Here is a 27,863-nt window from a genome sequence, read left to right as displayed (position 1 = left end):
ATTATCTCCCCATCATTAATTGACTAAAAGTAATTTATACATGTTGATTTACGTATTTAAAATGAAAAGAACATGAATTCTTTAACATTGTAAAATAGTGTGCGTGCGTGTGCGCTGTCACGACGGGTGTTTCCTCTTTGACACGTCGACGCGCTACCGTCCGTTCACACCCGGGATAAAGGACGAAGGTTACGGGGAACAGCTACCTTCAACAAACAAGCCTTCACTGCCTTGCACTTTTGAAACCTGGAGGAGCCAGGCGTCACCATCTTTGTTTTGGTCGGACGACGCATCGCCGCGCATATTTTGCATCAACGTATTTTTTGCGTCGACGTCATTGATTACATCGACGCATCACGTCGAGTTGTATTGTTTGTCCTGGTTTTTTTATATATATATATTTTACTGTGTTCTTTTTTATCACATTGTGTTATGTGTATAATTGTATTTTTATTCCCTTTAGGATGACACATAACTGTCCAGGGACTACAGACAAAAAATAGCCCTTACGCTAATTGTAGCATTTTTTACAGAAATGTATATTAATATTCACTGTCCCTATATTAAATAAATAAAGAAATAAAGTAAATGCACAAAAAACAGGAGATGACAGAGAAATACGAGAACAGTAATGCACTAAATGACAACAGAAACACACCAAATGGCAACAAAAATACACAAAATGACTCACAAAACACAGTAAACGACTCCTGAAATACTCAATATGAGTGAGAAATGCACAAAATGCCAAAAAACGGTAAAATAACTCAAAAAACACACAAAATGACAAGAAAAATAGCAAAAATTACAACAAAAATGTATTAAATGACTTCAAAAACACACAAAATGATTCATAAACACACAAAACTACTCTTGAAATGATCAAAACTAGAGAAGACTACACAAAATGACAACAACAATGCACTAATTGGCAACAAAAAATTAAATAAAATTACTTCAAATATACACCAAATGAAAACAATAATGCATTACATGACACAAAACACAACAAAACATTCCTTAAACACACCAATTGAGAGATATAAATACACAAAATGACAATAATAAACAAAATGAAAACAAAAATGCAGTAAATGACACCAACAATACACATAATGGCAACAAAAACACACAAAATGACTCGTAAAATACTCCTATTTATTAAAAAAAACAACACTGAAACGACTAAAAACTGAAACAATTTTATCCATTCATTAATTTAGTTTCACTCTAGAATCTAACCAATGATAGCCGTAAAAAAAAAAAGACAAAATCACATGTGATCACATGGTTAAGGAAAGCTTTGTTGTTGCTCAGATGTTTGCGAGTCAGGGACTTTCTGTTGTGATGACTCATCGTTTAATAAAAAAAAAAAAATAGACAATAATCAACAATCATTGCACAGTATTCTTGTAGACTAAGCAGCAAGTCGACATCTTGAACGAGTTCCACAAGTCTGGAGGTGTTTTGACTTCCTCCAGCACTGAGTGAGCTCCTGCTGATAGTTGCTTTAGATATTTGGCTTTTTCTCATGTTTTATCTTCATTTTTTCTTTCTATTGAAGCCTCATTTGTTTTCCAAACATCTGTCTCTGATCTGCGTTTTAGTGAAAAATAATAATCAAGAAACACCAAGGTCATTTCACGTAATTTCAACAAATGGCCCACGCACTTCGGTCTCCAAAAATTCTGAGATTTTTACCAATTGTTCCTTATTTATTCAATAGCCACGCTGTAAAGTTCTAGTTTGATCAAATAAACAGTTTTTGAGATATGGCCAATTTAGTGAGGGGTGGGGGGGGGGATGTGTTGATTTTCATGCATCCTTATTTTTTCTTCTCTTTTGCCGGACGATATATTGTCCCACATATTATTGCCGATAAACAATATTATTGTCACTTTTTTTTAGACCAAATTAACCACTAATGTAATTACATATAATAATGCAATTACACCCTTTGAAATGCAATCAACTTGTATTTCTCATTAGTATTTTTTTTACCATGGTAATTGGAATGTCAAGAACTTTTACATTTTCTTAAACAAATAAAACAAAGACTTTATTAAATATCACAAACAAAAACAATAAAATAGACCCTGTCTTTAAGAAGAAAAAACACCTCAAATGTAAAACCACACACAACCAAAGCAATAAATAAAATGCTTTATTAAGTCTCTTTCAAAACCCAAATTGCACTTGCAATCAATATGCAACATTGAGGCACAGAGGTACAGTATATAATATAATTGTACATTCATTAATAGGTAACACTTCCAATCCAGTTAGAACCTTTATAAATAACAATGCTGGTGGCCCCGCCTCCTCCTGTTCCGTTCTGTTCTCTTAAACCAAACAGAATGGACCAAATAGTTTTTAGTTTACTCCGTTCATCCCGCTATGGAACAAACATGCAGGTGCTGAGGGTGGACCCCCTTTACATTCAGCCTGTTTGGAGGCAAAAGACAAGGAAAACAAAATACTTAGACTTAGCGTGGTTGCTAGCCCCACTCTTCATCCCCTCTTATGTCTCCTCCGCTGGCGGACACCACGGATAAGAAGCTCCTCTGCCTCACAGGCCGCTGGGTGTAGCCGGCGTAGCGATCTGAAGCTGCAGGGTTGAAGCATCTACCTGACTATAATGGTTTGATTTCCCTAAATCTAAGATTGTCAGGCGGTGGAATAGTATTTTAGTAATAATTACGCTGCAGGTTCACTGAGTTATCTGCTGTTTAATGTCTGTTGCTAACACTAGCCTCTGCAGCCGACAGGCACACCGCCAAATACGCATGAATATGGTAATATAACGAAGCCGGGAAACTTACCGAGTTCATTTTCATTTATCGTCCGGTTAATTGATTTATCGATTATTGGCCCAGGACTACTATATATCCTATGTGGTGGACATGCTAGCCCCTCAAAATTGGGAAACAGTGAGTGTGTGTTTGGGTCTGGAACATGTTTGGGTCTTCAGTAAACTACTTAGCATATGTCTCAGCTCCCTGTAATATATTCAGCGTTGAGCTACGAACATAGACTGTACACATCACTAATGATTATTCACATATATGCATTGGTTCTTGGGTGACACGCTCCGGAAAAAAAAAAAAAAAAAAAAAAAAAACTTTTTTCCTTGGCCCATAACTGCATGTGGAAATTTAAGACAAAATCTGATCGCTGCTTTAATTTATAGTATAAAGATTACTCTATCTTGGGATATATAACTGTTTGTCTTTATACGACTTCTTCATTTTTATTTTGAACCCCAACTTTGGGTTATTTTGCCACTCATGAATATTGGAAATCCTTTACATGAGGTCATTATAGTTTCTCTGTGTCTTATAATCATTTATTCTTTATCCGTTTTTTTTGTTTTTTGTTTTTTGTTTTTTTTTACAGTGTGCCAATTTAATTATTAAAGAACAATTGGTAAAGCATTTCAGAATTTTTTGAGACCAAAGTGCAATATATCGAGATTCAAAATTGATCAAGTTTTCTATTTTGGCGATATAGAAAATTACAGTATCACCTATATGGATATACTGTATGTATATTTTTTATGGCTCATTTTGTCTTAAAAACTCATTTTAGGAGTTGCTGTTTTCGCTACATCTCCTTTCCTTAACTCAGACCTTCCCTTAAGCAAGTCACATTACAGAACTCACTCACACGTGCTGTCCTTTATAGGGGAAAAAAGCCAAACGTGGCACCTATTGTGCAGCTGTTTGTTAATAAATGTGCCTGTGTGGCTTATTGTCTCAGCAAAATTTAACCCAGAATAGTTTTTCTGGTAAGACTTTATTTGAATAAAAAATATTGATATTTATATTGTATATGTATGTATTTAAAATGACATGGAATGACCAACCAGCCAGTTTTATTTATTTACCAGACTTGGCTGCTGCTTTTATTTTTGCCTAAATAACGTAGTAAACAACATGAATCCCTTTAGATTTCCTTTCTGAAGCAGCTTCTGTTCAAACGTTAAAAGAGAAACACATGCTGTCTGCTCTGACAATCTGTTGGATACGACCGGTAAAATATTGCTGGCGAGGCCCTGCTGGCACAGGCTGATTACTGTTTTTCTACTCTGCTCTTTTATTTATAGACCAGCCCCAGTCACTGCACGTTGGCAAAATCACACTTAATACCACCGTTAATACCATATATACTATGAGAGAAATCACCACAGTGACACAGAGGGAGGGGGGGAAGAGCTCACTGTGTTTGCAGGGAGTGTGTTTCTCTTTAAAGTTGTGTTATTAAAAAACGTCATACATTTAAAACTCATTACAACCACATGACAAGCTGCCCTTGTGCAAAAAAAGTTTGTTTGCTTAGCTTAGACTAATCTGGGAGACTCCAATCCTGACCTTCTTGCTTTGTATTGGCTATTAAAACAGTCGATTTGAAATCAGAAAAGCAGAAATCTGAAGTTACAATATCGCCTATAATGATATATTTTTTATTTTATAGCTTAATTTGTATTAAAATACTTGCTTTGGGAGTCGTTGCTTTCTCTACTTGTCAGAACAGCATAAAAAGCGCAGTTATAGATTACTGAGTGTGTCCTGCTAACCCAGACTTTACCCTAAACGAGCCATACTACAGAACTCACTCACACGTGCTGTCCTTTACAGGAGAAAAAAAAGAAAAGTGGCACATATTATTGGATTTTAGATTTATTTATTCATCTCAAAGATTAAAAAAACAATATAAAGCAATCATTGTTCACTTACCAAAGTTTGACAAGCGACAGAAGGAAGTAGGGACCGATATGGATTTTTTAGGGCCAGTACCGATTTTTTTTTCAGCCATAGCCGATTACCGATACGGACTGCCGATTTTCTTCAGCCGATATTTGGAGCCGATACTACTTTTGCTCCCTCAATTTACATCATAAAAAATACACAATGATGATAACAAATAGTACAAGTCTCAATTTAAAAAAAGGAACATTTATTGAAATGAACAAAGGTGAGGTAGAATGACACCAAGTAAAACATATTTAACAAATAATAAAAACAAGTGATATAGAACAAGTAAAAAATAGAGTAAGACATATTATGAAAGAGAACTGTTCGTCCTTGTCCTGAAAATAGCTTTGACAAAAGTTGGCCTGACTGAAGATATATTTTATTGACTATAAATATATATAATTATAGTATTAAACAGAAATAGAAACCATGAATAATAGTCTATTCCAACACAACCCCAGAACATAAATTAGCAGATGAAAATAATGTGATGTCAGATGCGCATTAAGCAACAAACTGATCAAGTTTCTGTTCTAAATTGCATCAACATTAGCAGGAATAAATATTCAAAGAAGTAGTAAACTCCTTCTCAGCGCAGCGCTCTCATATCGCTGTAATGTTTGTGTCCCACTGAGTGAGAAGCAGAGAGGGAGGGACACACACACACAAACAAAACCTCCAGCCAGCTGCTCGTTAAATACAAATGCGACTACAACACGTGGAACCACGGAACAATGTCAGATAAGTTAAAGTTTAAAACTTGCCGTTGGGGTTGAAGAGCTTCCATCACGCTCTGCTAGGGGCTCTGCACTCTGCAGCCTCTGTCTCCAGCAAAACGGAGCAGCCTGTAGCAGCCGCTCTGTATATAAAGCAGAACGGCGAATGCAGCAGCACACAGCACGATGCCGATACACATAATACACGCAAAAATCGGCCGGCCGATGAATCTGTCGATAACCTGTCCTGCCCCTATACTTCCAAGCTATTTCAAAAATAATTAAATAAATCTAATAATTGAGCAAATGCATGTATATACATAGATAAATCCACAACAAAATACATGCAAATAAAAACAAAAACAAGCAATTATAGGCCTACCTACATCCACCTACCCATTAATGTTCAGCTGTTTGTTAATAAATGTGTCTGTGTGGCATTTTGCATGAGCAAATTTAACCCAGAATTGTCTTTCTGGTAAGACTTTATTTATTTAGAAATATTGAGATTCACATCATATTGCCATTTTGAGATAAAATATCAAGATATTAGTTTTGATTCATATCGTCCAGCCCTATGTGCAAGTGAATGTCATCAGTAACAAACAATTTTACTACATCTGCATTATTGCACCAAGCAGCATTCAGATTAGGTTTTTGTATCATGTGACATGTGGACGACTAACACTCCGTAGATTAAAAAAACAAACTTTTTATTTGATGAAGACAGTGTAGGCCTCATAGGTCAATACATCAAAGAATATTTGCTTAAAAAAATAGATGTAAAAGGATAAAATTGCCGCTCAAATGTTTGTTTTAATCTCCACTGTGAACACACTCTTTTCAGAAAGGTTTCCTGCATTGCATTGTGGGATGTGGAGTCCTGTAGATGGATGCATGCAAAGTGCTTTTACTTACTTACTGTGATTTCTTGTGTTTGCTTCCAAAAACTCTCCTGAAGTTACTTCCCAACACATTTCTGGTGTTTCCACTGAAAATTGTTTATTTTTGGGCTTTTAGATTGTTTACAGTGGAGATAAAAAAAATAAACAAATGTCAACCTTTTATATCTTTCTACTGTATCTGTCTTCAGCAGATTTAATACGCATGATAAAGCGACACACAAGTGGTTACGGGTGATTATTGACTAATATGTTGTTGATCGTCGCTGATCATTTTTAGATCTTTAGCATTACATTGTTTCTCGTTTAGTAAAACTTGGACCTGCCTTCTCTAGACTTTCCTTACAGTGTTGTAGCTGCTAACGTGTTGGACTTTGCTCTGTGTGTAAACTTATGCCGTGACCTCCTATTCTTTGTCAGTTGCTTATTGCATGGGCTAAGTCAGTTACATAATTGATAACTGGAAGGGAAAAAATATTAACAGTGGAACTGTTGGGGTAATGCATAGCATTGTGTAGATAGTTGGGGTGTGTATTGCCTGCCATCTGGCGATACGATTCGTATCCCGATACATAGGTCACGATACAATACATCTCGATATTAAAGTATAAGGCAATTATTGCAATTTTTTTTCAATATATGACTCTAGAAACAACTAATCTGTAAATGTGTACACCTTCATGAGAACGTTATGTATGAAATATATTTTATTGGCACATTTTACATTCAAAACATTGGCTTTAACATGTCATGTGCCAACAACCTCAAATAAAAAAATAACATACAATCTGCCTGTGGCTTTTTAACCAACTTTGGCTTTAGTGCAACTTAACTGAGGTTTATGCCTAGAACATCAAATAAATGCAGAAAATTAGTACTTTCTTTTTAGATTTTATTGAAAAAACACAAGCTGATCAACATGCCCAGGTTTCAGAGTACTTCTTTGTGCAGTTACAATGTCTCCTGCAGTGGAAAAGACTTTCCTGGTTAAATAAAGGTTAAAAATAATAATCATTAATAAAAAATCACATGGATCCATTTTGAATCGATCCGAGAATCGAAACGTAATATCGCGATATATCGCCGAATCGATGTTTTCAACACCCCAGGTAGATAGTATAAATGGGAGATAAAAATGTATTTTACCATTAAACTTAATGGTCAAGGGGGTCATATTTTCAATGGATTTTGACAAAATTATAACCAAAGATAGTCCTTAGCCCTTGGAAAATGTATATTTTTGAGTTGATCCGAATCAATGTATATATAAGTCATCTCTCGGTTCGTAATTGACAGATTTTTATAAACTTTTGCTCCGTTGCATCAAGTTGGTTCTTCAATTACCCCACAAAGTTTCATCTAAATCGGTTCCGGGTTTCATTTAGATTTTTCTAAAAAAAAAAAAAAAAAAAAAATGGTTGTGTCCATGCATTTGAACTTACTGTATGGTTATTAATAGAGATAAAAGCCTTTAAAGTGTGAATGATCCTGGTCCCATGATCAGGATTACTGATCTAGATCACTGACAATATCTGACAAAGAGGATTTATTACCGGTAATTGTTTATTTGATAGGGACGGATACCAATACATCAGCTGTGTTGTAAATGTCATAATAATGTACTACTCATACTAAGTCTGATGTCAAAATTAGTATGTAGTGTCATATTAGATAGTATGAAAAGAAGAGTATGTGAGAAATACCCAGATGTATACTGCTGGTAAATGGGGACAGTTTTTTTTATACTTTATTGCAATAAAACAAACAAAATGTTATTTTCACAAACAACTCTCATCAAAAGTACACTGCATTTTTTTCCCCTAATAAATATAAAACTAAACAGAACAGATAAATAAAAAGTCTAAGTGCCTTTTTGGGACATTTTTTAAGCATGCACGGTGGGCATATTAGTCATACTCAACCGTCCCATGATGCATTGGGAGCAGAATGTAAAATCGTCCTGGGACCGGCTTCAAGTTAAAAATCAAACATCCTCTTTTCAAAATAAAAGCATCTCTTCTTGTCTTCCATTAGTTTTTTAAATAAGGCTCTTGTTTTGAAGTTAACAGGAAGTTTAGTCATTTGCACAATGGAGGGTCTCTGAAACACTCTGAAATGTGTGGATGAAATGAGTTTTATGGATCAAATGAGCACATGTTGAGATTCTACTTGATCACTTTTTCACTTTAAATGTTTTCAGAACTTTCAAAGTAAAGTTGGAGAATCAACAGAGATATTTAGTCTGTGTGCTTCAGGTTTTTGTCCTTGTAGGTTCCAAATGCATCTTGGGAAACTTATTATACATAATATACTGTTCAGTGTCCACTATATATTCATTACAGAGTGTGACATTTACAACACAACCATAGTGTAGGGTTCATAAATCAATAAATCAGAGATCATTGAGTTTGTAGTGTATATAGTGCACATACAGTATGTCAAACTCAAGGCCCGTGGGCCAAGTTTGGCCCATCAGATCATCTAGTCCGACCCGCAGGAAATGAGAGCAAAAATAGGACTTTTTGTAAATTACCATATCATTTGTACATATAATACAGTGGAGGTTGAAATGCTACATTATTTACAGTGATAATAAATAATTATTATTTTTAAAAAGCTGTAAAATTTGAGCAAATTAACCAACAGAATTTTGGCAAATTACATTGCAAATTTTGAGAAAATTAGTTGCAAAGTCAAGCAATTTTTAACCAATTGCTTAACATTCTGGATTTTGTTTGTACTTGTGCATTTTTCTTTTATCAAAACATGGATTTTTCTGGTGCGACCCCCTTGAGGTCAAACTGGGTTGTATGTGGCCCTTGAACTAAAATAAGTTTGACACCCCTGGTATAGTACGTTAGTGTGACATTTACAACACAGCCATAGACTGTGGACAACATGTTCATCGCTTGTGCTAATTTGCAACACTTGTGCCTGGAATGGCTTTTACAAAACAATGAAGTATAAGACAGTATATGCACACACACATTACATTTGGGGTTTGCCAGAGGTACAGTATATGCTCTCTAAGTGCGCTTGTTTTAGAAATATTACATAAAATATCTCAATCAGAAATTGCAGTTATTTAGTTTTTGTTCTGAAAACCACGCTGTCACGTGAATATTTCAAATACTTTGAGGTTTTTGTAAACGTGCTGAACTGAATTTGTTTGTTGCTCTGTCGCTAAACTAGCTCAGGGTGCTAGCATCATGCTAGCTTTCTCCCTGAGTGAAGTGTTTGTTTGGTTTGTGGCCATAATTAGGGACGACTCAATTGTTGCAAAGCCGTAGGGACTTGATGGACCCCCCAAGATTGACTACAGGGCCCTTCATTATAGGGAATGTGACCCATTTGCTCCAGTTCTTGCCCTCTACATTCTTTGCATTAGGCAATATGATAATTAAGACTTTCTGACACTTTAAAGTGCACCAACAACAAAACAGAATGTACTAATCGACCCGTAACGTAAATATGTCGTATGTGGCCACTATCAAAAGTCACAGATTTTCACTTTAATTGTTTACTGCAGGAAAAAAGTCATAAAAAATAATGTTTTCGGCAGCAAATAATTTTAATTTCTGAATTTCTGTTTTTTTTAGGCATTCTTCTGCTGAGATCAGACGACATTTCGGTGGGAATTCAAGTTTTCAACACAGCAGAACCAACTCTAATGCATCAGCCTCCATGTGCCTTGCTGTGGTGAGTTAACTTCTAACTAATCAATGCTTATTATCATAAGTTGTCAAAAATAAATTCTTCTTTACACCTTTGGATAATTTCTCAGCGATGACGTACTCGTCGTATGATTTAAAAAAAAAAAAAAATTGTACCAGACAGTTTTAATAGTATTAATAAGTCAATTATTGTCATTAATGTTATAATATTTGCTTCAGATGATTTACAGAAGATTACGTTGAAATCACACGAGGTTACATCGCTAGAAATGTGTCATGTCCGTTTGCTACACTTGCTATTAGGGGTGTAACGAAATAATCAACTCACGATACGATACAAAATACTCACGATACGATATAAAAAATTAAGGGAAAACAATTCCCAATGAAGAGTAACACATCTTTGTTGATGAAAAACAATTTGATGGCAAAAGTTGGAGACAGAGTGTGGGACTGTAAAAATACATTCAATTGCCAAATACGCAGTTCTCGTAGGAGTTATTTCTTTTCTTCTGCAACTCCTTTGTCGTGGGACTTCTCCTAGGCTATTAATGCAGCACTAATGACACATACTGTATGTCATCTGATAGGGACAATGTCAAGGATGTGCAGTCAACCGTTTTTTGGAGCCAAAAGGTCAAGGTCAAGGTCGCGTCAAGTGTCAAAAAACAAAAAAAATCCATATCTCTACTAGTATTTATTGAACAAGTTTGATGCTTACATTTATGAAAAGCTCATCTCAAGTGGAGTATTTTATTTAACTGAACCGAAGCTGTACGACTTACCAGTAAAAATATTGGTAGGGGTCAAATTTCATGACGTCACAAAAAAAACAACAAAATAATACTTTTTTTCCCTATAACTTGGCCACAAATTGAGATACAGTGCTCAGACTGGTACCATTGAACAACATTTCCCTTCAATGTGTGACCTTTACCTTTGCTCAAGGTCATATTTAAGGTCAAGGTCAGTCTTCTGTTTTTTCTGCATTATTACTTTCAATTTAATTAGTAAAAAGAACGAACTTGTCAACAAATCCGGATACAAGTTGTCATTTTCGCCAATTTTAGAAATTTTCAATCGCCAAATACATATTCCCCTTGCAAATACAGGTCTTGCGTAGTTATTATTTCTCATTTCTGTAACATAAAAGTTGGTAAAGCTTTAGTCTGAGCACTTTTATACTATTCATTAGCTCCTATTTCAGTTCTGCACCAACGTTTTGGCCTGTGTGTGATTCAAATATAGCTGGTGTTTGGAGCACGTAGCTTTTCATTTCATAATCAGCGTCTAATGGTCTAACTGTTCTGTAGCTTTGAGTAGCACCTGAGAGTCAACTTTTCACTCCATGCGCCATCCCAACTTCTGCTTAGAAGAGGCTTTAGTGCTCAGATGTGTATAATACGGCCTCTCAACGGACACGACAAGTGCGCGCCGACTGTTTTTTTTTTGGTGCATCACTACATACAACCGACTTATGAGTCGACGTAGCACCTGCGATGTCCACCATCTTGTAAACACTGTATTGTGAAAGCTGCTACGGGAAGAAAGAGGGTCAAATGTCATCGCGCTCCTTCGCGTTCTTGAAATTTTTTTAACTTTGTTACATTTTTTAATTTTATATCGCCGTTTTTTTAAAATTTATTTTGAAATCCTAATAAGAACCATGGAGATTTTGAGTCTGTCACAATCTCTTTTTTTCTATCTCTCATTCTCTCTCTCTTTTTTTTTTTATGGACCTTGTTTCCTCTATTATGTTCCTTTATTTCTGCTTTGAAAGATCTAAAGAGCTTTGTTGTATATTATTAAAGTGGTGCTGTGATGCTGCATTCTATCATCATGTCCTGATACGATACCTACTGAAATTGCAGCCTTTTGTCGGTCGATATCGACCCGATACAAAATCAGCTCGAATCATACACGTTTTCATTACTTATTTTGTCGTGTAAAATGTTAGAAAAAGCATCAAGTGATTTTTGTCAGAGAATGAATATCAGTAAGTCCCATTTGTTAATTATCAATGGATTACATCATTTTTAACTTTTTATTATGAGAATATTCTACGATTGTATAAGAAAGAGGAAAAAACTGACCCCAAAAACCATCACCTTAAAGCACTTGAAGCCTATCACGTATTCACGTTCACTTCCTCTCTGCATTGAGCCTGAGAATGTCTGACTTTGACACTCATGCTGTATTTAAAGGAGCGTCTTTGAGCAGAGAATGAGTTTCTCTCCCGTACTGTCAGGACTTTGGATGTCTTTGTAGAGACAGAGGTCTGACTCTGCTCTTTGGATTATTAGCCTGATGTGAAAAAAGCTTGTGCCGTATCTCAGCGTCTCCTGCGTGAGTCTGACTGACAGCTTTTCTGAGTGTGCTGCTTTAATCCTTGGGAGGGGATTTGTAATCCCACTACTACGCTCTTCGTCTCACTGTTGTATCATCATCTCAACCTCTTGTCTTCTCTTCCAAGCTTTACACTCTCACTTTTATACTCAGTTTTGCACTTATCACAAAGGGGGGCCACAAACATTTTGGTCAAACATTATCTACATTCATGTCAGTATTTAGAAAAATCCAAGCGTCAAAACTGCAAAAGGAAAAAAAGTTTTTATAGTAATTTTGTGTTTTTCTGTTGTTCTGTGTATGTTTGTTGTCGGTTTGTGTTATTTGGAGTAATTTTGTGTATTACTGTCATCAATTTGTTCATTTTTGTAGTAATTTTGTGTGTTTTTGGAGTTTTTTTGTCTTGTTTTTTAACTGTATTTCCTGCGATGTTGTAATTCTTTGGGTTTTTTAGTGTGTTCTTGCTCATGTCTGCTCTAACATGTCTTTTCTGTGTGTGTGTGTGTGTGTGTGAGTGTGAGCTGCTCAGCTGTAGCTCTTTGATTCCTCCCCAGTGATGATGATCCTTGGGCTTGTCAGCTGACGGGGTTTGAGGAGATGTATTGGGCCCAGGCTTCATAGCGTTGCATGGTTAATCTCTAACCTGCTTGGGAAATAGGTCAGTCAGTGCCTTGGCTGCATTCACACTGGATGGGGCCCACTTACCTTGCAGCTTACGCCCATGGATCTTTAATATGTCGGAGAGGGGTTTTAATACCATAATCTGTCCAGGATGATAGTTTCCCATTATTCAGCGTTTATACCACAGCAGTGAGGGAAGGATATTTGTTTATTGCTGCACTACAGTTTTCCTTCTGTTGTGCTTTTATTGTCCATTTATGTTCAAAATAATTTTAGAATAATTCCAGCAAGTTCTTTGTCTTTTTTTTAAAAAAAATATATTTTTAGGTTTCTTTTACATTTACAACTTTTTTTCAGAAAGTTTACTTTGATCTCCTGGCATGTTTTGACTGTAAACTGCCAGTCTTCCTCAGAGGGAGGCGTCTGCTGATCACTTTGATGTGTCCTTGACTTCCGCAAAATAATTCCAGCAAGTTCGTTTTGTCTTCTTTATTGAATAATATCTTATGGTTTCATTTATTCCGACTACTTTTTTTCATGAAGTTTACTTTGATCTCCTGACACGTTTCAACTGTCAACTGCCAGTCTTCCTCAGAGGCGTCTGTTGATTGCTTTGATGTGTCCAGTGCTTTGACACAGTTTTGTCCATGATTTCTGCGTAATAATTCCTGCAAGTTTATTTTGTCGTCTTTTTTGAATAATATGTTTTGGTTTCATTTATTCCGACTACTTTTTTTAGGAAGTTTACTTTGATCTCCTGACATGTTTTGTCTGTCAACTGCCAGTCTTCCTCAGAGGCGTCTGTTGTTCGCTTTGATGTGTCCAATGCTTTGACATGGTTTTGTCCTTGATTTCTGCATAATAAACAAACAAAATTATTCTCAACAAAAAAAACCTACAAGATAACAGAAATATATATATAAGAACAACAAAAATATCATATTTATGAACCGACAAAAAAAACAGAAATATATATATACTATATATTTTTAAAAAATACATGAAATGACAACAGAAATACACAAAATACACCAAAAAACAGACGCGTGTAAAAAAAAATACCAAAAAAACGAGAAACTTACAAAAATAACAACAGATATTAGCAAAATTAACCAAATGTTGCACTAAATTATAAAAATACCCAAGAATAACATAAAAACACAAAATCAGCACAAAGATACACAAAATTACCATAGTAATTCTGAAAACACACACTACGAATACAAAAAAAACTGTCAAGTTGACCACTCCCTGAAAGAACTCGTGAGGACACATCAAAGTGATCAGCAGACGCCTCTGAGGAAGACTGACAGTCGGCACTTGAAACATGTCAGGAGATTGAAGTACATTTCCTAAAAAAACGACTGAATAAATGAAACCTTGACATAGAATTTATAGAAAAAAAGTGCCCGTGTGTGCGCGTGTGTGTTGTTCCTGTCTGTTGATGTAAGGGCGCTGAGCTGTTGTCACTTCCTTTTTTAAGGTCTTGTGTCATACTTCATCTTTTAATGTGCAGAGTTTGAAACTGAACACTTGAACATTTTAGCTCGACTTTCCACTGCTTTTTGTGAAACCTGGTGCAGAAGTGATTTTTAAAAAGTTCTGCGCTCTGTGTTTTGACGTTTTGTGTCATAACTGATAGTTTAACATCAGTAGGTGCACGCTGCAGGTTCCTGTATCCGGAGTGCGCCATTTTACACAGTTCCTACTTCCTTTATGTGGTGCATGCGAGCGTTTTCCACCGGGTGAGTCTCTATTACTTCATTTATCATCAGTTTATATTACAAGTCAATAGTGAAATTTGACTAGAATTAGTGGAATTGAACTTTAAATGTTTTGATTCAGATTAAGATTGACTCATCATGTGTATTTTCTTATGTGTGTGTTTCTGAACGCCACTTTCAATCCATCCTAAAGAAGCCATATTTTATTATTTTAACGGGCCATTTATTTTGCTGGTGGTTAAATAAAAATAGCAGTTTGTTTTTTGGTGTTTCTCATGACTCCACAGTGAAGCAGGAATGCATACAGACATTGCATTCATCTGTTTTTGTATCCAAGGTTGTCGTTCTCTACTCGGGTGATGAAAAATAAAGATTCCATTGCAGAAATTGTCACATCCAAGGTCTTTGTAGCATTAGCATTTACATCAGCAGTTAATAATGAGCATTTTGAGCTTCAATACAGGAAAGAACCAAGGGTTTTGCTGTTGTTTTATGTGTTTTTAGAGACATTTTTGTGTATTGCTGTTGTTGTGTTGTATATTTTTATTTCATTTTGTATATTTGTGTTGTTATGTGGGTTTTTGGAGTAATTTTGCGTGATTTTTTTTTTGCTGTCATTTTGTGCATTTCTGTTGTCGTTTTTGCGTGTCTGTTGTTTTGTGTGTTTTTGGAGTGATTTTTGTGTTGTATTGTGTTAATGTTTTATTCTATATATTTGTGAGTTTTTGGAGTCATATTAAGAGATTTTTACTGTTATTTTGTGTACTTTTGTTATTTAGCATATTTCTGTTTGTATTTTTGTTATTCTGTATACTTGTGGGGTTTTTGTTTTTTTGGAGTGATTTTTGCGTATTTTTGGTAGTGTTTTGTATATTTTTCTGTCATTCTGTTTATATTTGTGTTGTTTTGTGTGTTTTTGGAGTCATTTTGGAGATTTTTTGCTATAATTTTTCTGTACTTTTGTTGTTGTTTGGTGAGTTTTAGTTGTACTGTGTGTTTTTGTTGTTGTTTTGTGGGTTTTTGCAGTTGTTTTACATATTTTGAGCTTTGGTTGTTTAGTGTATTTCAGTTGTGTGTTTTTTGCAGTCATTCTGCATTGTTTTGTCGTCGTTTTGTATATTTCCCTGTCATTTTCTATATATTTATGTTGTTTTAGTTTTTTTGGAGTTATTTTGCATATTTTTGCATGTTTTGTATATTTTTCTGTCATTCTGTATATTTATGTAGTTTTTTCAGTATTTGGAGTCATTTCGCAAGGTTTTTGCTGTCATTTTGCCTACCATTGTTTTTGTTTGGTTAGTTTGGTTGTTTTTAGATATTTTGCGTATTTCAGTTATTGTTTTGTGTGTTTTTGTAGTATATTTGTTGTTTTGAATTATTTTCTATCATTTTGTATATTTGTGTTGTTTCATGTGTTAGTTTTTAGGTAATTTTGTGTGTTTTTAGAGTAATTGAGTTTACTTTTGTTGTTCTTTTTTGCATGTTTTCCTGTCATTTTGCATTTTGTGTGTATTTTGGTTGTCCTTTTTGTGTTTTTTTTTTTTTTTCAGTTTTGGTAATTTTTCCTGTCATTTTGCATTCTTTCTTTTTTGGTGCATTTATTTTGGGGGCCGTACAAAATCCAACAGAGGGCTGCCTGTGGCCTCCGGTTCACCAGTTGCCAATGTCTGCTCTATAGCGTACAGGGTTTCCATGATAGAAAACAAAAAATCACTTCTCTGCAGAGATTCTCTGAACTCTGACGCATGCACGGACAGAAATGCACAGAAACATTTGAAGACTTGACATTTAAGTTCATGTTTATTCCACCTCTGCAGAAAGTACAACAATAATAAGGTCTCATACAGTAATACATGGTGTTGGTTGACCTTTTACATGCATTCACCACACAAGCGTCGTCCTCACTGGCTTTTAGCGCCACAACCAAACTAATGACATGAAGCATGAGTGCCGTTTGCACTTGAATGTTTGCCTTGTAGAGAAAAATATGCCTTGGGGTAGATGTGTAAAAACTTGTCTAAAGGCAAATGGAATTTGCTCTGCTTTTAAAAATGTAGTGCAATCGTTTGTGAGTCATGCTGCTGCTGGTTGTCTCCACCCCTTTAGCGAGTGTGTGTGTATGACCTGCTGCTAAGCACAATTTAGAACACTGTGTGTTTGTGTTGGCTCTATTACATTCATTTCTGGTAAAACATGTGGTCGGGGGGCCTGTTTGTATGGGCCCAAAAAATAAACCAACAAAATCAAAAACATGAAATTGCAGAAATATATACAAAAGTACAGCTAACATAAATAAAAGCTCCTCAATGAAATGCCAAAATAACAGAAACATAAATATTAAAGAAGATACACACAACACAAATGCACAAAATTCACAAAAAAACAATGTGATAAAAAATAAATAAATAAATAAATAACAAGAAATTTACAAAATGACAACAGTTATTTGCAAAATTAACCAAATGTTGCACTAGATGGCTAAGGATACACAAAAATAACCGAATAAAAATGCGAAATTACAACAAAAATATACAAAATTACTTGGAAAAACACACGTGACTTTAAAAGTCATGCGTTTGTGCTGCCCCAAAAGTAAACAAACAAAATCAATAAAGTGAAATTGCAGAAATATTCACCAAAGTACAACAAAAAAATTACAGTTCATTCATGAACTGCCAAATGAACAGAAACAGAAATACTACAGGAGATACACAAAACACAAATGCACAAAATTGATTAAAAAACAGAAAAGGCGACTAAATAATAACAGAATAAAAACACAAAATGACAATACAAATACACAAACTTACCATAGTAGTCCAAAAACACACAAGACGACTACAAAAATAACAACAAAAGCAAATTAAACCACAACCCAAATACACAAAAGAAACAACAAAATGACTCCAAAAGCACACAAAACGACCAAGAAAATTCATATAAATCCTATAAAACACAAGCACACACAAAACGAGATAAAAAATACACATATTTGTATCACTAGATGACTAAAAATACACAAAAATAACAGAATAAAGATACAAAATGACTTACAAAACAACTGAGAAAATACATATAACTCTTATAACACAAATTGAGATAAAATGCAACATATTTTGTATTGTATTATTATGTATAGTTATTATTACAACATAGTAACAACAAAAACAAACAAACCCTTTGTTCTTTTCTGTATTGATGCTCATTATTCTAAATATTGACATTGTGATAAAAGTTGCTCATCACTTATTAAAGATGATACTTTCCATAGGACTACACATTACCCACTATTACAGCTCACTCAGGATGTTTTCTGAGTTATGTCATAAACACTATTTAAAAACGTTATCTTAAACCAGTCTCTGCTTGCAGCCTATAATCATATTTGGATGTTTGCCTGGTTCTGCTATCACCTGCTTGGTGCAGCTTCCTCCTGCAGCAAATCCAGACTTATTAGTTTAATTAACTTAATCACCGACTTCTTTGTAAACCTTGGTAAAAATGTGCATGTGTTTTTTTTAATAGATGTGTGTTATTGTTAAATACTGTGTATCTCACGTATTAAAATATGAATCCTTCAGCACTGTACGTTTAAGTGCTTCCAGCTCTGCTTTTGCTCCCCCATGGCTCAGTGTGGGTCTAAAAATAGATTTACAAAATAAAAGCGCAGCTCTCTGTTTTTAGCCCATTTGTTTCACTGACTTTCTGTTGCTTGCAGAAAGGTTGGAGAAATAATGAGTCTGCATGTTTTCTTGGTTGAAGACTTGTTACTTTTTTTTTAAGTTAATTAACTCTGTAAGGCGACTTTGAGTGTCCAAAAAAGCGCCATATAAAATTGATGCATTATTATTATTATTATTATTATAAAATGCTCTATCAGACATGGGCAACTGGCCCCCACAAGTAAATGCACAACTTGACTCTAAAAAATATGTCAAATGACAGAAAAATACACAAAAATAACTTAAAATTATACAAAACGACAACAATAACTCAGAAAAGACACCAAACTATTGAGATTGAGAGATGACATTTTACTAAATGATATCAAAAACACACATAAACAAAAATACAAGAAATGACTCCAAAAACCTGTCAAAAGAGAGCAAAGTACACAAAATGATGGAAAAACATGCAAAATGACAATGAAAACACACAAAAATAAAATGAAAAATATACAAAACAACAACAACAATAACTGCTCAGCAAAGATATGATTAAAGAAATGCACAAAATGTGAAAAAATCATACTAAATTATACCAAAATAACACAAATGACAACAAAAATACAAGAAATGACTCCAAAAACAAACAAAAAATCAATAAAAATACATCAAATGTAGAGCACAGTACACAAAGGGGGTATGCTACAGATCTATATTAACTCTTATCACGCTAACGTCCAGGATTTAATCAGTGTGTGCTGTCCTACAAACCTCTCTGAAGCTTAATCACTATGGCAATTAATGCCGAACGGCCAAACCTGGTCGTGACCAGGTTTGGCTCTGGCTTGGATGTTAGCGAGTCCTATAGCCCCGCCTCCTGACCAATGATGCCCATTGATCGATGATCCTGGTTGGTGCAGAAAGGAGATTATTAATGATAAATGTAATCCTTTCATTTATTGATGACATCCTTTAGGAAAGATGTAGATTTATATCTGATGGACTGATTTACAGTACGGCTGAAGTCATTAAGTAATTAATTTATTCATTCATTCATACACTGGGGCTGATATTATCAGCAGGAACATGCACAATGTGCTCTTATCCCAATGAGTGTGATAGAGGTTTATTAGAATAGAAACACGTGTGTGCTGTAATAAAGTTTAACTGCAGAGCGCTGTCCGTTTATCAACGACAGGGTTGTCTTTCTTCTGAATTATGGATTTTAATTATTCATCATTTGCTGTCATTTTGCGCGTCTTTGCTGCTGTTTTGTGTGATTTTGCAATTGTTTTGTGTGTTTTTTTTCTGTTTTGTATATTTTTCTGTCATTCTGTATATTTGTGCTGTGTTGTGACAACAGAAATGTACAAAATTACAGCAGAAATCTCACAAAATGACTCCAAAAACACAATCATCCGTTGTCATTTTGCATGTGCAGGGGACGGATCTGGATAAGCATAATGCTTTTTTCCGTCGCCCTTTCCGGCATGTAAAAAAAAAAAAAAACGATGCGATTCTGCTCTGAATGTCAAAATGAATTTCTGTGATTGCAACCATGTCGGAAATGAACTGAATAAATAAAAAAAAATAAATAAATAAATGTTTTTCCATCATTTTGTGTACTTTGTTCTCATTTGACGTGTTTTTATTGTTTTCTGGTGTGTTTTTGGAGTCATTTCTTGTATTTTTGTTGTCATCTGTTTTTTTTGTATAATTTAGTGTAATCTTTTCTCATTTTGTGATTGAAAAACCTGCAAACGGTCAACGAGAACTCACAAATCGACAATTAACATTACAATAACAACGTGAATGTTGATTATGTAACCCTCGGATCATTTTTATGACCCCCCAGCGGTAATAAAACTCTAACTTGTAAACCTACATCCTAATAGTCGATCATCGTACTTTACGTTGTGCTGTATCTATCATTCCTCCCTTAAATCTCTCTGTGCTCCTCCTAATCTCTCTGTTTCTCTAATCCTGCTCGTGCAGCCTCAGACGTATGACGCGGTGGAGCCGTTGGACCTGGAAGAGTTCCTGATGTCACAGTTAAAAAGTGAGGACTTGGCACTGATGCAGGAGTTCGGCGACTTCCCCGACGACGACCTGAAGGTGGAGCAGGTGGAGAAGGAGTGTCGCACGGTTCGACACTCTGTCCCAGAGGATGGGTGGGTATCTCTTACATCATGAGCTGAGAATTTAAAGAATTGATGTCTATCAGTGTCAAACTGCTCCGTCACTGTCTTATCTACAGTAAAAGTATTCTAAGGACTTTCTTCGCTCACACCTTGCCCATGAGTCAGTCTATTATTGGAGAAAGTATTTGAAGTTCTCTGTCGTCTGTCTAGCTGATTATTTTCACAATGTCATATTTTTCCATGCTTTCATTTGCAGAGTGGAGCTGGATCCTCATGTGAGGGACTGCGTGAAGAGTTACACTCAGCCATGGCTTGTTGTCTCCAGGAGGTAAACCCCATCCTGTCAAATTAATTCACTGAATTTAAGTCTGAATTAATCAATCGTCTGACTTTTAATGAGCCTCCGATCTTCCAAAGGATCAGAAAAAGCAGTTTCTTTTTATTTAAAATCAGGCCCCAACATCACATTCGTGTTTTAGGATGATGTCACGCATATACGTACACGCTATAAGAAAACAGGGGATTGAATGAATAGAAAGTGTAAAAAAAAAAGGACAAATATTTCCAATTATGCTGACAATCCCTTTAGAATCTCACGCTACGTGTAATGGATGGACTAGTGATCGTGTTATCTTGTGATTAAAGATGAATGCAGAGCTTCATCTTAAGTGTTGTGATTAACAAGCAGTTCAGATTATTATGATTGCATTCAAATGTGAAAAGGCTCTGGTAAATATGAGAGAGATAGAACATCAGAGTGTCTCAGACTAGTTGATCTGTGAACCACAGATCAGGAACTGCATTCATCAGCTTCACGACACCTGAAACAGAGCAGAGAGAGAAGGAAGAGGAGAAGGCACTGACTGCAGAAAAACATGAAACATTATCAAGTCATCCTGCCTTGGCCTTGGGCCTCACTCCCAGTGGCCTAGTCAGCACTTATTATAAAGGTGACAAATCTTTTTCTGTTTATTGCTAAGCTAACAGCGACTCCAAGGTCTGTAAATGCGACCGTTCACAGACGAGCCCATTTACAACATGGATGTCTGCCTCCCATTTATCTGCCAGCTTGTTTTTACCACGTAGTCGCACATTTTTGACTAAAACCCTATCTCCAGGTTGAAGTTCAGAGACAGTGATTTTATTTAGTGATTGTTCACCACTCACAATTAGCATTAGCTTCCTGTTAGCATGTCACTCGCGGTTAGCATTATCTTTGCATTAGCATCACTTCATCTTCCAAGTAAGCACATATTAACTCACCAAGACGATATCCAACATTAGACACAGCTCAGAACTCTGTCAGCTCCTCAGTTCACACGGTTGTTAGCAAAGGAAGCTATCACTGACACGTCCTCTGGTCCTAAGCGTGCAAAGGCAAAAAAGAGCGAAAAACTAACGTGAGTCTCAGTTCACCTCTCAGGGAGGCGGGACATAATAGCTCTGGACCAATGAGGTCATTATCAAAACGGAACTAACAGGATGTCAAGGTAATAACAAAATACCCACACTTCATCTTACCAAAATAAATTAATCTTCAAAATAAAATAAGTACATTCAACAGAGAAATAAGGCACAGTTTCTCAACTGGGTTACAATCCTGTTTTTGTAAATAATTTATCATATAAAATACAAAACTAATAACAATATTTGACTCCATTAACCCTATTTAGCATAGTTTGGTATGATTTAATTAAGTTTAATAGCCAGTAAAGTCGTCTAAACAGGGAAAGATGATGAAACGTGACGCTGAAATCCTAAACCCCGAAATGGAATTTGGGAATTTTAGAAAATGTAAAATCAGAGGCCCTACATTTAGTCTTTTTTTCACATACTGATTATTTATGTTTTTATCCTGTGTATTTATATTCTGTCAAGGTGCCAGGGCGACGGCTGGGGTGCGTATTCAGAGCGAGCTGGCCTACATAAGCTCCTACCGAAACAGACCTTTGAGTCGGATGTTCAGCCTGACAACACGGAGACGCCAGTGAGGAACACACACACACACACACACACACACACACACACACAGCGACGCTTCATCAAAAGATTCTTTCAAAGACAGCCTTGTGCAGCATGTTAGATGAGAGCGTCACATCCCGGGTGTTTTTTGGATACGTTTTTCTATTTAATCATTATACTGAATTATACCAAAAAAAAATACACAAACGACAACAAAAATACAAAATATGACTGTTAAAACACACTAAAAAACAATAAAAACACATCAAATGAGAGCAAGATACACAAAATGATGGAAAAACATGTCAAATGACACTAAACTAAGTCCTTTTGCGAGATTCCTGCTGTTATTTTGTACATTTCTGTTTTTGCAGTCGTTTAGGTTTAGTATATTTTTTGTTGTTTTGTATATTTTTCTGCCATTGTGTATATTTGTATTTTGTGAGTTTTTGCTTTCTTCTTGTGTTCTTTTTGGGTTTTTTTTGTTGTTTTGTGTATTTCTGCTGTCATTTTTTACATTTCTGTTGTCTTTTTTGTGTGTTTTTGCTGTTGTTTTGTGTGTTTTTTAGAGTCATTCTGCTTATTTTGACAGCGTCTTAGATTAGAGCGCCACGTCCTGGCTGTTTTATGCGTTTTGTGAGCCATAATTGGAGCTGATTAAATAGAAAACAACTAGACAATGACACTTGTGTATCTTTAAACAAATAAAACTAAATATCTGCAGGTTCTGAAAGTTATAATTCAGTGTTTTAGTGTTTGGTTTCAATAACAAGAAAAAGACGGATGATTTTAGAGGATTGTGTATCAAGGCTTTCATTAATCCAGACTAGTGGTTTCCTGCTGCGTTAATTCCTAAATCTTATCTTAGCCAAGCTAAGCTAATCATAGCTTTATTCTGTCCTCATCAGTTCATGACTGATCGTCTGTTATAAACACAGCTCATGTTTTGCTCCCAGTTAAAGGGTCTGTGAGTGTTTGGTGGGAACAGTGTGGTGAGGTCGTCCATACTGATCAGGACGACAGGGAAGACATTGGGGGGAGGAGGGGTCTTTGTTAGTGAACACAACGCTGCTTTGTTTCCTTATGGCTCTCACATATCTGAGTTTGGCTAATTTAAACACATTATGTCAAACAGATTTAAACAAATGAAGCTAAAGTACCAGCTAAATTAAAATACTTTACAGATCTTAAAGCTGTTTTTTAGATATAAAGACATAGTGTAGGTCTTAAAAGTAAAATGTAAAAAGTTGAAATTGAAGCTCGAAAGTTTGTTTTGATTTTCACTGTAAACAATCTCATATTGATTTTGTTGGAATAGTTTCCTGCATTGCATTGTGGGAGGTGGAGTTCAGAAATTACAGTTTGTGATGATGTTAAAAAATAATCTTGGGGCGATTTCAACCTTCAACCTCCCGTTTTTTGGAAGAAATACCTTTGATTTATTGATCAACTCGGAGGTCTACACTTTATCTTTATTTATGTTTTTGTTGTTGTTTTTTTTTTCATTTTCGCGATCGTCCCACAGCAGATTTAGCCTTTTTGAACAGTTTTGCATATATTAATTAACAAAAAAGCTTTTTTCTATGGTTGTCAAAACATTTTTTTGCACTTTTTGTTTTTGTCAGAAACAGTCACAACTTTTAAAACACATAGATTACAGCGCATTACAGCGGAAAGTATTCACAGCGCTTCACTTTTTCCACATTTTGTTATGTTCAAATTAAACACAATACTCCATAATGACAATGTGAAGATTTATTTTTATAATTTTTTGCTAATTTATGAAAAACTGAAAACTAAAAAGTATTCACAGCTTTTTTTGTGTAGGAATTTGAGGAAAGAGATAAATTATATTTATATATAATATGATTTGGAATAAGGTTGTAACATAATAAAATGTGGAAAAAGTGACGCACTTTGAATTCTTTCCACATGCACTTTCAAATATTTCATATTAATATTATTAATGTGTAAAATAGTTTTTTGTTCCATGTTTAATATTTGGTTTGGTTTTAACTAGATCAACAGTTAACATAGATCTATATGAAGGAGGTAAATAAATACAGAGAAACAAACCATTTATTCGACTTTATTTAAATGCCTTCCCTCTTATTTAAACTTCATTCTCTTTAGCTTCACTCCCAGCATTCAGGCCGACCCGTGTCCCCCACACCCCCCTCCAGGAGCCCCACTCTATTTGGTAGCTCTGGTGAATCAGCCAATCCAGAAGGCCCTTATTATCGCTCCGGGCTTCCCATGATCTCCATGCCAAAAAGAGAGAGTGACGGAGACGGGAAGAACAGCTCTATTGTCCTGCAACACGTAATGGGTCCCCAACAATAGCCCTAGGATCAGTGGGTAATGGGTAATGGTCTCCTGGAGCATCAGTGAGGGTGAAACTCAGTCAGTGCTGACCTGTGGTGTGAGAACATGAATGTTGGATTGATAGATGAGAGGAGGAGAGGGCACGTTTAAAATGAGGACGCAGTGACCGCCCTGTGGCAGAGTCTGACTGACAGTGAACGTTACTCATTCAAAACGTCATCAACTCACTCAGAACGTTCTCTGTTGGACTCATTATTTAGTTCAATGGTTCCCAACTTTTTTTGGATCTTGACCCCATTTTGATATCCAGAATTTCTGGTGACGCTAAAGAGTAAAGACATTTTTTTTTCTTTGAATTAGTATTTGGTCATGTTTGTTGTAGTGTATTACAAACATAGAGTAGCCAGGATTAGTGACAAGTTGTGCCAGCTCATATATATATATATATATATATATATATATATATATATATTTTTTTTTACTGCATTTTAAATAAAACTAGAAAAGCACTCTGAGAGCGCAGACTTCCGCTCAGTTCGCACACGCGTGCCCAGCCCACATGGGCTTACAAGACACTGACTCAACATAAGCAATAAAACAGATGGTTACAGACCAATTTCACAAACATCCTGCACAAAACATCTCAAACTGGATACAAAATAGTTTGTCTTCTTTCCCAAACTTTACAAATGAAACAAACAAAGGCAAAAGTCTCTTTTCTATAAAGCCACCTCATAATCTTCCCCTCAAGCATCCAAAAAACATCTGGGATGGACAATGTACACGTTAAAATAAAACATTTTATTTTATATACACTATTAGATTCATTCATTGATCATCAAAACTTATACTGATATTATTAACTGTCAAATAGTTCTTAAAATATTGCAACCTTGTTACAAGTTATGCTGTGTGAGGGCCTGTTATACTTTTTTGTTCTTCTTTTTCTAATTGGAACGCTAATGACATCATCAGCGAAGCGTGTTCTGAGAGAACCTATGAAATCATCAACAAGAAGTTCCACAGTGTGGATGGGAAAATGAATTGATATATATATATATATATTTTTTTTTTTTTTCTTTTGGTAGCCAGAACATCACCAAAATTGAATCACCTGTTCCTTGTCCCATTTATCAATTTTTTCCTGAATATTCCATCCAAATTTGTTCATAACTTTTCAAGTTATCTTTCTAACACACACACACACAAACGGTAAAACATAACCGTACCGCTCTACGCTTTGCTCTTAGCGGAGGTAATTAGAATAGTATTTGACAAAATGTAAATATAGAATACAGATTCTGTTTTAAATTTTACAAAGAATAATTGATAAAAAAAACAAATCAGTAACACTAGACATTTCAGGGGACCCCATTTAAACTCCAGGCAACCCCACATGGGGTCCCGTTCCCAAGGTTGAAAAAAGACTAAATTAATCTGTCAGACGAGGCGTTTGCACTGCCTTTATATTTTCCTGTTTGACTCCTCGAAAAAGAAGAAAGGAATATTTACTTTAGAGATACTTTAGTTCCTGACGTCTTCCAGAAAGTTTTTTAGATGGATCATATTCCATTCTTATTTCTGTTTACAATGAATTTGTTCAATTTAGACACTAAAATTAGCTTTATTTACTGTATATAGTGCAAAATAACAATAAGTCATCTCATGGCACTAATGACAAACTATAGACATATGATAAATAGAACTTGACATTTTCACATGTATAAGCTTCTAATAATAATGAGTTGTGTTCAGGAAGTTGAATAAAATTAGTTTATTCTTTCTGTGTTTCCGGAATGTGACGGCCTCCAACATGAATATTTAGTTTTACGTTTGTGGAAAAAAGTTTGATTTATTTATTTGTTTATTGTTGAACAAAAACAATACATATAAAATAAAAATAAAATAAAATAAAATAAAAGGAATGTCACAAAACAAGTCATTTTTTTTAAAACTAGTCAAAAACACAAAGTAAGAAGATTTCAGGAAAACATTTACTCGTTTAATCGTGTCATTTTGTGGTAATAATTTTATCATATTTCCACTGATGCCGTCTGAAGCTTTAAACAACTTTACTCTGTCAAAATCTAATTTTTATTGTTTTTTTTTTTTAAACTTATTTTTACCAGTTGCTTTTTTTTAAACAATCCCTCTTTCTGAGTTTTTCTGAGCTACAACTCCTCCCTCAGACATATTTTCCTTCTCCCCCCCCCCCCCCCCCCCCCCCCCCCAGGTCAAGTCTCCCTCCCTGGCGGGGCTGAGTGATGACGCTGGCCGCACGTTGACCTCCTCTGACTTTAACTTGCGGTGTTTGACCCCCGACCCCCGAGTGGAGGCTCTGCTGGCGTTCAACAGCCATGAAGAGCTGGACCGCTTCAACCAGGACGCCCGTCAGGGCATGAGGCACCCCGAGCTGTTCGCTCTGTACCCCCCTGCTGACGAGGTGACCGGTGCATCATGGGCTCAACGCTCTTCATGTTTACTGTTATTGTTCTGGGATATTTTAGATTTCAGGTTGTTTGAAGTTGCCAACGCTTGGCAAAATGATGAATTTTGATAACAAAGCACACTTTATCGCAACTTTACCTCAAAAAGAAAATATTTAGCATTTTCAGGATAGCCATACATTTATAGATAGGAACTGAAAGCATATATTTAGCTTTGTAATCAAACTGATTTTTATTTAATAAGAAAAAGTCCTATTTTCCTGCTTTTTTTTTTTTTTTTTTTTTTAAAAAAAAGCATTTATTTTTTTTAATTAAAATTAATGAACAGGAAAAGTCATTTTTTTGTCCTTTAAGAACTAAAAGACAGTATTTTTTTATTATTATTTTTTTTAATTTATTATATTACAAAATGAATTTAAAATAAGAGTAAAAAGTCCAACAGTGCAAAACTTAAGAAGAAAAAGATCAATAATAATAATATTTTACTTTGTTCATATAGCTTTTTTCAAAAACAGGGTTATGAAGTGCTTTAAAGATAGTAAAGGCGGTGAAAATACAGTGAATGAGGAAATAAAGCAAGACATTA

General features: G+C 35.2%; 1 protein-coding gene across 3 annotated transcripts in view; it reads left to right on the top strand.

The window, feature by feature from the left end:
- Nucleotides 1-27,863, top strand: part of dock8 (dedicator of cytokinesis 8) — a 98,843-nt gene that overhangs the window by 5,488 nt on the left and 65,492 nt on the right. For all 3 annotated transcript variants that reach the window (XM_028458669.1, XM_028458668.1, XM_028458667.1), the window contains exons 2-6: nt 9,972-10,071; nt 20,398-20,573; nt 20,800-20,871; nt 22,422-22,530; nt 27,064-27,273. In XM_028458669.1, the coding sequence (XP_028314470.1) occupies nt 9,972-10,071; nt 20,398-20,573; nt 20,800-20,871; nt 22,422-22,530; nt 27,064-27,273 (667 nt within the window). The remainder of the gene's footprint in view (nt 1-9,971; nt 10,072-20,397; nt 20,574-20,799; nt 20,872-22,421; nt 22,531-27,063; nt 27,274-27,863) is intronic.

Source organism: Gouania willdenowi, chromosome 9 (genome assembly GCF_900634775.1).
Source record: "Gouania willdenowi chromosome 9, fGouWil2.1, whole genome shotgun sequence".
NCBI classification, from domain to species: domain Eukaryota; kingdom Metazoa; phylum Chordata; class Actinopteri; order Blenniiformes; family Gobiesocidae; genus Gouania; species Gouania willdenowi.
The sequence above is the reverse complement of the archived record's forward strand: the minus strand, read 5'-3'. Positions and strand labels throughout refer to the sequence as shown.